Below are 13,928 nucleotides of genomic sequence, written 5' to 3' on the forward strand. Positions count from 1 at the left end.
ATAACTTTTAAAGCATGAAGCAGTAAAAGAAACCAAAAGTTAAGATGCTCAGTAACTCGTGGGCAAGTTTAAAGTTTTTACACGAAAAAAAAAAACAGTAAAAATAGTAACATTAGGGTAAAACAACAGCAAAGGCTTTTTCCAACAAAAGAAAATTTGTATCTGTGATATCTAAAGTGTGTATTCTAGTGCACAAAAATGTCATTAATATTAGAGCAAAAACTAAAAAGAAACAAAAAAGAAAACAAAGATTACAGCAAATCAGTAAAAGAAAGACATTTAAAGAAATGGAACAGTGAAAAATTTGTGGAAGAGCAGACATTTGAGCTACATATGAAAGAGTAGAACAGATTTTGAGCAAAAGACAGACACAGGAGGAGGCTGGTAAGTGAAAGGGGCAGGATGAACACACACAGGAGTATCTGAGCAATCCCAGGTATTTCAGCTGGGCTGGAGCCTGGCTTCTTATTACCCTGGGACTGGACGCACATCAGGGAGGTCCTTGAATGCCAAGCTGAGGAATTTGGCTTTTGTATTTCAATCCCACTCTCTCTGTGCATTGTCTATAAATCTGTTAACAGTCCTTCACCTTATTGTCTGGCTCTGGAATAATTATTTTATCTGTGGAGGATGATGTCATGGAAATAGTACTAAACTGGGAATCAAGGGCCCTGGATTTATATGTGACACTTGGGTTTAATATATGAATATTACAACCATAATTCAAACCTCAGCAATTACAGTGATACACTTCTCTACGTCAAAAATGCTACAAGAGACAATTTATCCGTTGCTGTAATTTTCTATAGCATCATGCCTCACACACAGTAGGTACTCAGTGTTGAATGTAATTCAGTAACAGACCTAGAAGAAATGCAGCATAGCCCAGCAATGTAGAAAAAGGAAGAACAGGAAGTGCAGGTTTGATGGTGGTGAACAATTCTATCTTCCCAATTCAACTTCGTGCTCTGCTGTGAATCCGTTTGTTTGGGGGATGGAGGGGAATGTGTCCTAGAGTTAGAATCTACATTAGGATAATCATTTTTCCCAGAATTTTATTAGAATTTGCAGATACACAGAAAATTGAGAGACACACACAGTGAACATCATTTACCCACCACCCAGAACGGTAACAATTTATTGACCTCCTACTTTGTCCCAGGCTCTGAGTTCAGCCCTCTGCACACCCCTCAATCACTGCCCACACCCAGCCCCTTGGTGATGAGCTTCATGCTGGATGTTCAAAAGCTAAAAACAAGACAGATGAGCACACCTGGGTTCAGAAAGTTTTAGCCTAAAGCTCTGCTGGTCATAAACAGAACAGCTAGGATTTGATTTGTTTGACTCCAGAATCGGAGTTCTTTCCACTGCACCAAGCAGTCTCCAGAATTCCTTTAAATCACTGGCTGGGGTCACAGATTTTTAACCAGGTACCTGCCTACATAGGAGGAGCCCAGAACCAAGCCCTGTGGCTGGCAGGAAGACATTCAAGCTGAGGCTTTTGTGCTTCGGGCTGCTAAAGAGGAATCAAGTCAAATTATAAAGTTTGTTGAGTCCCTTCCATAAATAATTTGCAGTGCTAGGCACTTCGGGAGAAGAAAGAGAAAAGAATTTAAAACATTCCCGTTTTTGTAGTTTCTGTTGTCCGCGTTTCAGGAAGGCACTGGCTGGGATGCAGGGTGACTGCTGATCCACCCTAGATGACACAGACTGGAGGGTAAGAAATGTGCCCACCCCAGGGTTATTGTAAGCATTACATGAAATGGTCAAGTACTACTGTGGTGAGCCAGGGGGACTGCAACCTTGGCCTTACCCTTCCTGCCTTTTCTCTGCATACACTGGCCCCTTGGCCTGGAAAACCTCTCCCAGCTTTCTTTCATCTCCCTGAGTCTCTGCACCTCTCAGGTCTTCTACTTCCATGTGGGTACTCCTCAGATCGGTGGGGCCTTTTCCCTTCTCTGAACTCCTGTAACGGCTTCCTGTACAAAGAGGCAGTGTAGTGTTTTAGAAAGAGTACGTGCATTCAGACCCTGGCCCTTCCTCTCTGTGGGTATGTGACTCTGGGCAAGATCTTTAGTTCTCTGGGCTTCAGCCTTCTCCTCTTTTCAGGTGGATGTACCGGTCTGGACTCTTGCTGGGGACAGTTGACTCCTGCTGAGTTAAGCAGAAGGGTGGATTTTAAGGTGTTAAATAACACTGGGATAATTGGAGTTGCCCCAGAAAAACACTGAAGAGAGCTTCCTGAGGATTCCCATACTGCTTTGTGAAAACAGATCTGCAGGGGAGTTGCTACCTCTTCCACAAGCAAGAAGTCTTCTGCTGAAGGCAGAAGCTGAAGGCACTGCCGGGGCTGCAAGAACCAGGCCCATCTTCTCTGACCCAGCTGATAAAATACACGCCCAGTCCCTGCCTCTTGATACCCACAAAGTAGCAACTGATTGGCATAGTTGTAAGCAAACTGCACTGCTCTGTAGCCATTTTACAAGCAGAGAAAGCAGTGTGGCTTCTCCCTGACTCACTCTTCATACACCTTTTTCTAAAGATTTAGTTCCTGCATTAGTTATTCAGTTACTTGAAGGGCAGCGTGATGGAGACAGGAAGGGACAGAGTGAGAAATAGAAACAAAGAAGGAGATCCCACATCTGCTGGTTCACTCCCCAAATGGGTACAATGGCTGGGGCTGGGCCTAGGCAAAGTTAGGGGCCAGGAACTCCATCTGGATCTCTAAGGTGGATGGCAGGAGCCCAAGTACTTAGGCCATTATCTGTTGCCTTTCCAGGTGCATTAGCAGGGAGGTGGATGGGAAGCAGAGTAGCCAGGACTTGAAGCGGCACTCCAATGTGGAATTCCGGCACCAAGTAATGGTTTAAGCCGCTGCTCACAACACTGCTCCACTCCTGAAACTTGTGGCAGAACTTTAAAATAGCCAAATCTAAATTGTACTCAACACCCTTGCTCTGAAGGAGCCTGTGTAATGTAGTTTCTGGCTTCTGCATTTCAGGAGGGCACTGAATGGGGTGAAGGGTGACTGCTAATCCACTATAAATAATATCAACATGAGGATAATAAATGTGCCTACAGCATAAGATTATTATAAGCATTACATGAAATGATCAAGTACTAAGAACAGTGCCTGGCACATGAGAGACTCCCAGCAAATGTAGCGACTTTCATCAGGCAATTTCTCAGATAATGGGCCCGGGAGAGTCAACCAGCCTAAGTGTATCCCCGAATTTCCCACCTGCTAATAACCAGCTTGTGATATAAGAGCACCAGTTTATTCTGCTGGCAAACTGGGTGTGATAATCACGCCCCATCTCTCTGAGTTTCTGCTCGTCTCAGATTGTGGGTAAAAGATGATGTGCAGTTGTAGCAAATGTTCAGCACATTTGTAATGAAATCTGTTACAATGGGCACTAGGTGAACTGAAAAGCTACACACATGTGTGCAAATTCTGGTTCCACTTCTGGAGCTAGCTGTGCGCTTCCTGCAGCTTGTACCTCTTTCGCCTTCAGTCGTTTTTTCCCCCTTTTATTTTCAGAATTAGTCCGATCCCTGCATGAAGAGCTCAATGCTTCTACTCAGTTGCCTCAACTTCTTCCCTAAAGAGGTTGATTGGGCCCCACCTAGCCCTTCAAAGCCCCCCATCCCTGACCCCTTTCCAGAAAGCCCTCTGTCCTCTCTACACCATTACTGCAAATGAAGGGCCTCGCTAAGAGGCTGCACCTCAAGGAAGAGACAGGTGGCTCTGGAGCAAAAACTGTAACGCATTCCCCCCAGGGAGGGAAATTCCGAAAGTTTAGCTCACTCTTTCCTGCCATAAAGCACGCTGAATGTTAACAGCTTGCTCCTGTCCAAGCTGGTGTTTTTTAAATTAAGTATTGTTAAATCCATGCCATTTGGAATGATGCTTCAGACAGCCCTGACACTCTTGCGCTGCTGCTTTCATTTCACCTAATATATTGTGCGTGGAGCCGGGAACCGGGATTACAGCCGCCGGCTTCTGCGGGTCGCGCTGCTCAGACACTTGCAGACAGCTGTAATTTAGATACCTGAAGAGGAAAAAAGGAACTCGGCCAGCACCCTACTCTCATGCCATCCAGGCCTTCCCCAGGCCATTCGTCTATGAATCTAGGTTATGGAGGGGTCTCTGCTGTTTCTCCTCAGCTCTGAACACGGTTTTAGAAAAGATTGGGAGACGGCGAAAAAGTGGAGCCTACTGAGATGCTTGCCATCGTTGGGCAACATCATTTCCTAGTCGGTCCTGGTACCTGCCTCCTGCTCCTTTGGCTTTGCTATAAGCATCCTCATCAACTAGGACACTACCTACATCCACATCTGAAAGTCACATATGTGTAGCTACATATATGAATATAAATGGACAGATGTGAAAATGAGATGAGAGTGAATTTAGAGTGGGACAAGCCCAGTTCAAGGGCCAGTTCTAGCCATTGGGGCCAAGCTATTTCATCTGTCTGAGCCTCAGCTTCTGCATGTATAAAATGGGGTAATTATTTAATCAACCTCACAAAGTAGTCATAGAAATCAAATGAGGTTGAAGAGGTAAAATCATCTCATGATATTTGGTCGTTGACAAAATTAGCTCACTCCCAAAAGTTTCCTCAATCACTCTGACTCAACTGATTTTGTTCTCCTTTTCTGAGTTAGTCTACTTGGAGTTTTCCCTATACTGTGTGACTCTGGCCTATGCATTTGGTTTTCCTAATTTCTCTGCACACTGGCAACAGGAAAGAAAATGCTTTGAGTACGGAGACCAGCATCTTGAGGCACTGTGGTTGGCCCCTCCAGGCAATCAACAAATAATTAAGGCCTTGACTTAGAAAATATTGCATTATTCAGGGACTTCGTTGAAGCAACCATATGTTAGCATAGCCATCAGTATTGCAAGGTGGAATTCTATCTCAAAACACTTAAATGGTATATATGTCCATAGCATAAAGGAATCTCGGCCACAAGTGGCCATTAGTTTTCTGACCATACCAATTTTTGTCCCTCTATGAATATTATCTTGTAATTAGCATTGTTGATACTATTCCCTCTCTCAGTACTGCACTCCCCTTTGCTTCTGAGTGATGTTTCTTTCTGAAGATGGAGGAAGTAGTTCCATGGAAAATGCTACATTTTGTAGAAATATTTGAATTTTTTTTTTTAAAAAAGATTTATTTATTTGAAAGTCAGAGTTACACAAAGAGAGGACGAGACACAGAGAGAGATCTTTCATCTGCTGGTTCGCTCTCCAAATGACCATAGCATCCCAGGTTGGGCCAGGCCAAAGTCAGGAGTCAGGAGCTTTTTCCAGGTCTCCCAAGTGGATACAGGGACCCAAGAACTTGGGTCATCTTCTGCTGCTTTCCCAGGCACATTAGCAGGGAGCTGGATAAGAAGTGGAGCAGCCAGGAACCTGTGCTCATCCGGGATGCCAGTGTTGCCACAATGCCAGCCCCATAGTTGGAATTCTTTAGCTAATAACTGACAGGAGAAAGAAAAAGAAGAAAAAGAAAAAGCAAAAACAAAAACTCGGCTGTAGCAGTAAGCTCCAGCATAAAAGAAGGATATATAAAATAGCTTTATGAATGAATCTTTAGTCAACTATTTTTTTAATGTGATGAAAATTTCCAAGAGCAAGCAAGCTTTTTATAGCAACTTGTGAATTCTCTTTAGCTTATGAGCATTATCTAGTTTGGAAGAGATTTGTAAACTGATATTTCTGAGCAGAAAAGGACTCCCTTTTTATAGATTTGTACTATGGATGTTCTTAGGTCCACATATTTAGTACAGAGGAGAAAGATGAACCCTTGTATGCCCTGACTTTTCTAACAGGTTGAAAATGGGATTTTTTAACTGATTTTTAACTCCCTTTAACTGATATACTGTATATAGTCAGTAACCTGAAGTTGAGCAACCTGCTTTTCTTCACCTTTCTGAAAAGTAACACTGCTGGTACGTATGCATGCAGACCTGCCTGTATTCACATGCCCTTTACGACTTGATCAGGTTTTCCATATTTGTGCACCTCGTACCTCTTGTCAGTATTTTGCATCATGAAAGGGAAGAACGTTAATTCTTCAGGGCATTTTCCTCCACTGCATGTATATTTGGGCTCTCAGGATATCTGCAGAGGAACAAGGTCCTGACGTCACACCTATGAAAATGTAAGGCCATGTTTGCTATTTTTTTCTTTTAAAACTCAATGATTTCCTTAGCAGATAAGGGGGAAATAGATCCTTGTTTGACACTTAACACATTGGAAAACTGAAATCAAATCTGCCTCTGGCAGAGTCAAATCTTCTTGCTGGTGGATTAAACCCCCTCAGAAGCTTTTTGACCTTTTGGCTGTCATTGGCCTTGTCATTTCACATCCTCCAGGGCTGCACTGGGTCTGGAAGGTTAACTTGTCCAACCCCCTTGCAACAGTGGATGGGAAAAAGAGGCAAAACTCCTTTCAGTCCTCTCAGCATGATAGCAGCTCAGATGAAGGATGTAAGGTGAGGCCAGGAGGAGGCTGAAGCTGTTGGTTAAAAAAGAAGGTTTGGGGATTGATTGAGGACTTAATTCATCCTGTCTTTCCCTCCCCTACAAAGCAGATAGTTGAGAGTTGGCAGGGTGTCAACACCAAGCTGTTTCTCAACCCCAAATTTCAGCCCCGCTCCTCCTGCCGTCTTTGTTAAGGGCTGCTTTAGAGGATCTAAATTACTAATGGTACCTTTAGAGTTTGTAAATCTTACATTGTCACTTCACCAAGAGGTAACTTGCGTTTTTTAACAGATCACGTCTTTAACACACAAAATATCACTTAGGCCACTGCTTTCAGAAACTTATATAGTATTCCTTTTCCAAGTCGGGGCGGGGGGAAAAAATGAGGAACTTTATGGAAGAGGAAGAAAGCAGTTGAACAGAATGCATTTAAGGGCACATTAAGTCAGTTTCTGTCTGGGGTTCTTTCTCTTTATGGCATATGTTATATATTGACAGGGATTAAGTTTCTCTCCTGAATGGAACAATACACAGTCACAGGGAGCTACTGTACTTTGCAGAGTAACAGACATCGGCACAGCAAATAGGAACGTATCTCACAAAGAACTGACCAGGTTGGCCAAAAGCACAGGGCTCTGCTTAAGGCTTTCCAATTCTGCATCTTTTGCATTTCCCTTCTGGCTCTGCTGCTCGCTCTCCTTTCTTTTTCGTCCTTTTCTCCCTTTTTTTTGCTTGCACTGTTACACTTTCTCTGTCCCCCTGGCTTTGTTATTCAGCATGTCTGATTAGCAGGAGCCTGATTGGCTGGCTGCCTGCTCCGAAAGAGATTCCATTCAGCTTACCCCCCACCCATCCACCCACCCACCCCTCGGTCAGGAAATGTGAGCGGGGCTGATGGAAGCTGATAGGCAGGGCTGGAGTGTTAGCACCAGTACTGGATGTGACAGCAGGCAGAGGAGCACTTAGCAGCTTATTCAGTGTCCGATTCGGATTCCGGCAAGGATCCAAGCATGGAATGCTGCCGTCGGGCAGCTCCTGGCACACCGCTCCTTTTTCTGGCTTTCCTGCTCCTGGTAAATGCCTTTTCATTTCAATATGTTGCTATCGCTATTTAGTCTGGGTGCTGTTGGCGTGTTGTGCGTATGTGTATGTGTATGTATTTTTATCTTAGAACTCCAGGTAAAATCGTTTACATGATTCAAAAGGATGAAGAAGCAACTTCTTCCAGAACTTTAACTTCCCAACCAGTGTACACAGTTTGCAAGACTTTCTAGTATTAGTTATAGGTAGGTGATAGTACTGAGAGGAAGATGGGAACTTAGGGAGATTCTGCCTAGAGTCTGTGAGTTAAGGGCTGTATAAATGGATTTGTATATGCTTGGAATTTGGATAAGACTTGTCATGAAATCAAACTCATTCACTGTGGTGTTCCTGAAACTTTATTGAAGGATAGGCTGTGAGGGGCTTACCCCTACCACCTCTTATGAATTATTTTCCGTCTCTGCACGTGTACTACAGAACCAGGTGAAAGAGGGTATGAGAGCCAACCCGAATTACAGTTCATAATTGTTGAAAGTCATTTATGGATACGAGTTAATGCTAGTATTTATGAATTGAGGATTACAGTTCTTGACGGAAGAAGGAAAAACTGATGATTTTTGTACGGTTTATTTCCACCATGCTAGTGATAAGATGCTCAACTCTTGCACATCAGCACACACTGCATTTTTGACTCAAAGTAAATGTTCCGTTGTGACTCATACTTGGTTTTATGGGCAGAAAATGAACATTTACTGTCCAAAAAAAATCTACACTCCAAATATTAATAGCGATGCACATTTTTTTAAACCAGAGTGTTCTGGGCAGGCAGCTTAGTAAACCTCATCGGAAGGTTTGATTCCAAAATCTGCACACGCTGATTCCAAACAAACGTGATTGTAGCCCTCCCTGTCACATTTATGGAATGCCAGCACTTCCTCAGAAGGTAACAAGGCAAGAAGGGGAAAAGGTAAAAATGCAACCAATGTGGGAGTTGCATCGATTCATGGATGGGAAAGGAATATTTTGTTCTAATTAAATTCTGACAAATTTCATCTACCCTGTAATTTTCATGAAGGGAAGCAATCCTTTAGACACAAATCAAAAATCTCCAGGAAGATTCAGTTGGAAACTCAATGATTAAATATTTTACACATTCCTATTTCTCAATAATTTGCATCATTGTAGCTAAGAAATTATAATACTGTTTTTCAAATGCTATACATAAAATACAATTTCAGTCTTGCATAGACATTTAAAAGCAAACTTACAGACTGTAAGTTTTAGCTGTTCTAGGCATATAAAGAGCAGAATGTTTGGGTGTGCTTTATGACTTGTGGAGCAAGCAATTTATGAAAGGTGTCTCATTTTTTCCATATGGGATGTGTTACATGTATACACCATTAGTTTGTCTCGTCTCTCCTTTGTGATTTTTTTTAAATGTGTGTTATTTTCCCATTAAATTGCAGCATAAAGCAAATCACCGGCACACATAACTTTCTTGCTATTTTCATACGGAAGTATAACTTCATGATACTTTAGTCCAACTTTCCCATTCAAGAATAGATTGTTTTCCTACCTATTTGGTAAATACATTATATTTCTATTTGATCTCTTGAATATTTTTATATATTTATATTTACATATAAATATACTCAAATTAAACATATAGTTAGACTGATGTGGAAAAAAGGAATATTTGCTTATTTCAGAAGCCTTATACATGTTATATTTTAATTACAATAGTTGTAAAATAAGACAAAATGAAATCAAACCCAGGTTTGTTTTATGCCTGCATTTGTGATTTGGGAATCTAAGAGTTATGATAGAAAAGAAAGATGGGAGTCCTCATTGCCGAGATACAGATGTTAATGCAGAACAATAACAGCATTAGTAATCACTGTCATGCATCATGCGTGTGAATGTGCCAGACACTTGCATTAAAATGAATCCTAACATTAATGATAAAAATAAGGCATTTTTAAACCCATTTTACAAATAATGAAACAAACTCATATTTGAGCCTAAAAGTAAACTAATGGAGAGCACATAACTTGTTTGCTTTGTACTAGGATAGAAAAGTGGTTGGCAATGATGGAAGCAATGGTGTGGGTTGGTCTGTAGTCTTTGTTGGCTAAATTTAGGCTTTTTGCGACTTCTTGGCTATTAAATATATGTCCAGTGTGATGAACACTTGTTACACTGCTCATTAACTGAGTTTTGTAGACAAAATTTAATTACCAGCTTCAGAGAAAGTCAAATCTGATCTGTAGTTGACATAGAAAAGAGTCATCAAGAAATTGAACTGGAGGATTTGTTTTTCCTGTAATTCTTTTACACATCATACAACTCTGTCTACTTCTAGAATTCGTTTAAGCAACTTCTAACAATCTCTTTAATTTAATTGGAAAAGTTCATGTCTGTTTACTGGCAAGCTCAGTTTCTACCTTATCTAAATAGCCTTCATTTCCTTGACAGCTAAATCATGTGTACTGGGACTCAGTTCTTAACTGTATACAAGCATTGACTGTTGTTCAGTGTTAGTTTTGTCATAACTCTTTTCTTTGGAACATTATTCCTAAGAGAATGAGGTTCTTGTGTCTTTCTATCTCTGTTACCATGTTTTCACTCATAGCATATACATCATAGTCTTCTTTTTTACCCCGGACTCAACTGGACAGTAGTAGTGGTCCAGAGATTTCATCTTTATGTTCAGGTCAAATTAAACCACATAACACAACTTTCCCCACCATCCCACCCTGTTCCTCTTTTTCATTTTCACTCCTCTGTCCCAGTTGTTTAGCGCCAAAGGAATGTGGCAAAACCCCTGACCAGCCATTGACACAGTGTCCATCCACTCTTGAAGTCAAATCACTTCTTGTCAGAAAGGCATTTAATCAAGTTTGCATGTGCTTTTTGTTTCTTTTAAGTGGTTTTAAACTCTTTTTGCCTGCTATTGTGAGAGTTGCAAGAGTAACACTAGGAATTATAATAAAGTACATGTGTTTTTCTGTTGAATTTCTTTTCTTCTCTGCACTAATTTATACATGGAAACTAGTCAAACACAATAGCCCATTCCCTTCAGCTCCTCTGGCACTCTCTCCCACTATTATCTAAGTAGATCTATCTTGGATGGCGAGAAGCACCATTAGCTTGTGGAATGAATGTTAAATCCCTTATTTACAGCAGATTGTGTCCTGTTCCAACTGTGCGTGCATGTGTGTCTGTCCATGTGCATGCCTGAGCACCTCCCTATAACTGTCATTCTATTTCTTAGTCTCATACCCACATTAGCTTTAAATCAAACTTAAGAACTTTTCATATAAATCTATAGAACAGAGGCATTTCTTTTTAAAAAGTGTTTTTTTTTTTCCTATTTTTTGTGAAGTTTCTTGTCTAGACCTGGTCAGCTTCATTTTTGTTTTCTCAAGTTCCTATTTTGAGTGTTTCAGTCTGTTCAGGCCCACTTTGGTGCCTGTTATTATTTTCATGTGTACCGGTTCTGTCACTTCATGAAAGCAGAGGAAGGAATGTCCAATAGTGGTCACTAGTGAACTACAGAAGAATGCTGCTGCACTTGGGATTTCCCTTGGAAGGTCTGGGATATTGAAGCCTTTTGAGAGAGAGAATGTTGAAATGAGAATATCTGTTCATGTCTTTATGACTGTTAATATGTGTGGATATCACTTTGCCAATATGTGTACATAAAGTAGAAACTGATTATCTGACACCCAATGGCAACCATAGACTATTAATAACAAATTAATGTCAGAGTTTGTGCACTTTTTATCAGTGAAATGTGATTAACTCCTGTACAAATTGAGAACTTTTTAAACAGTTTATTTCTGATCCACTTTGCTCTGGAATTAGGATGAGACATGGTCAGATACTTGGGTTCTCCCCTTTATTTTAGCTCACTTGAGACATAGTTTTAAACCCTTTGAGGAAATATACAATGTCCTGTGAATTTCTGCATTCCCTATAGTACCTAATAGAGTGCTTTATATAGACAGGCATCATAGCTGTTTAGGAAGTAAATTAAGACAGCCTAATGAAAACCATTAGTTCTCTAATTTTTCACATTTTTAGTGTTTCCTAACTTCTTTTTTGTTGTATGGTTTCTTTGGTCAAGTGGGAGCTCTGCTCTTAATTTGGGTACCTCTCCGTTTCTAGGAATGACACTTTGTCAGGTCCAGTTATTTAAGTTTCATTCTGTTCTTCCCTCAATCACCATCTTATACTGTTTCTGTGGTCTCATGAATAGAATGACCCAGAAATGACCCTTCTGATCATGAGGACCAGAGTCTTGTCCTGAGTGAAGGCATTCCCTGAATCACCATGAATAACCTCCTGGTTACGTGTGTTGAGATAATGACAAGAAAATGTGTCTAATCAAGTTTTACAGTCTTGCCATTGTTACTAATTTTCTTCTTCTAGAGAGCTGGCTTCAAACTTTGTTTTTACCAGAATGAGACAAGTTCATGTCATTTTCTGTCTACATCATAAAACCATACCATGTGGTTGAATTTTGGCTTGATTGGCAGTGCTGGCTCATGAGCAACTCAGGATTGGCATACCAGAGGTGATGTCAGTCCTAAAGGATCCTAATTGAAATAGGCCAGCACAGCTGCGTGGGGAGCCTTCATGCTAACTGGGGGAAGCTATTGCTATCAACCCCTTCTTTCCATGAGCTCAAAAAGAAATGACTAAATCTCCCCAATTCCCGAACTTCATTATTAAAACTTACATTGAATAAAGCTTAACTGTCCTGTTTCTCCACCAAGGGACTTTCGTGGATTAGAGCACCCCATTTGCAAGGCAGTTAGTAAAGGAGTTTTGGTCATGTTACACAGATGCCCCAGTGGATATAGTCTGCAATCAACAGTGACCTCTGCCTCTTCATTTGTTGTACTTCCAAAAAGTTCAGTATTTACAAACCAGCTGCCATATTTTCCTATATTCACTGTATATTCTCCATTTTGTTTATAGAAATATGTCTTATCTCCTTAATTACAACACTTTAGAAGAAATACCATGATGCCTGTATTTGAACGTGACCACCCCAAATTAATGCATTTTTAAACATTTATTTTATTTACTTGAAAGGCAGAATTACAGACAGAGAGAGAGAGAGAAGAGAAATCTTCCATCTGCTGGATCACTCTACAGGTGATCTCAGTGGCCAGGGCTTGGCCAGGCCTAAGCCAGGAGCCAGTAGCTTCATCTGGGTCTCCCATGAGGGTATAGGGGCCATCCTCCATTGCTTTCCCAGGCATGTTAGCAGGGAGCTGGATTGGAAGTGGAGCAGCCGGGTCTCAAACTGGAGCCCATATGGGATGTCAGCACTGTGGGTGGAGGCTTAACTTTCTATGCCACAGTGCCAGCTCTTGAATTAATATATAACTGTCTGTATAGTTAGCACTTACTAATGGCTTATCAGGAGATATAAATAAATTCATTTCAATGTCTAAAGTACTTTCTATGAAGTTTTCAAAATTATTAAAAATTTTATTTATTTCAGAGGCAGAGGAATAAACAGATAGAGGTAACAACCTCTTATCCACTTGATAGCCCACAAAAGCAGAGATAGAGATGGAATTGGATCTGGGAGCCAAGAACTCGGCTCAAGACTTCTACATGAGTGGCAGGGACTCAATCATCTGAGCCATTTGCTTGAGCCACCTGCTGCTCCTGGGGTCTGCATTGGCAGGAAGCTGGGCTCAGGAGCCAGAGCCAGGAATCAGGTGTCCTAACCACTAAGCTAAACACCTGCTCCCTTCAATGTAATCTTTGATAGTGCTTTGTGTTACCTTTCATTCATCTCTGCCTTTGTATTTCTCATACTGGACTTACATTTCTATCTGTGGGGCATAGGAGAGGGAGTGACTTTGCCTTCCTGCCTCTATCAGAATGCCTGATAATTAGACTCAATAAATGCTGTTGAAAGAATGAATAAATGGATAAATAAGTATGACTTGACAAAAAAAAAAAAAGGTAAACAAAAGGGAAGTACAAGTAGGAAGGGAAAATGTGAATGTTCACTTTCCATATGAAGCATTTCATTATTTCTGGTTTTAGGAAGATCAAGTCAACAACCCTAATAAAAAGAAAGCATATATGTTGTTTCTCATATGTGTACATCCACACAGTGACTAGCAATTCAGCAACAATCCTTTTTGCTGTTGGTAATTAAAGTGAATCATTTTGCATATTTCCAGTTATGTCTCAACTATTGTTCCTTTTACAGAACAGAATTATTATCAGAAGAATTATTATCAGAAGATAATATTTACATTAGCCGCAGTTTTATAAAACTTGAAAGTGGCTGGTGCCGCGGCTCACTAGGCTAATCCTCCACCTGCAGCGCCAGCACCCCGGGTTCTAGTCCTGGTCAG

General features: G+C 41.0%; 1 protein-coding gene across 5 annotated transcripts in view; it reads left to right on the plus strand.

Moving 5' to 3' along the window:
• Nucleotides 1-13,928, plus strand: part of ADAMTSL1 (ADAMTS like 1) — a 1,088,032-nt gene that overhangs the window by 629,374 nt on the left and 444,730 nt on the right. Inside the window, exon 1 of one of the 5 annotated variants that reach the window (XM_008254438.5) lies at nt 7,365-7,568. The exons of 3 other annotated variants lie outside the window; for them this stretch is intronic. In XM_008254438.5, the coding sequence (XP_008252660.3) occupies nt 7,506-7,568 (63 nt within the window). In that variant the 5' untranslated portion in view covers nt 7,365-7,505. Of the gene's footprint in view, nt 1-7,364; nt 7,569-13,928 lie in introns of those variants that run through there. One more of the 5 variants, XM_002708084.6, reaches the window with a different exon arrangement.

Source organism: Oryctolagus cuniculus, chromosome 1 (genome assembly GCF_051225735.1).
Source record: "Oryctolagus cuniculus isolate XC-2025 breed Fujian yellow rabbit chromosome 1, ASM5122573v1, whole genome shotgun sequence".
In the NCBI taxonomy this organism is placed as follows: domain Eukaryota; kingdom Metazoa; phylum Chordata; class Mammalia; order Lagomorpha; family Leporidae; genus Oryctolagus; species Oryctolagus cuniculus.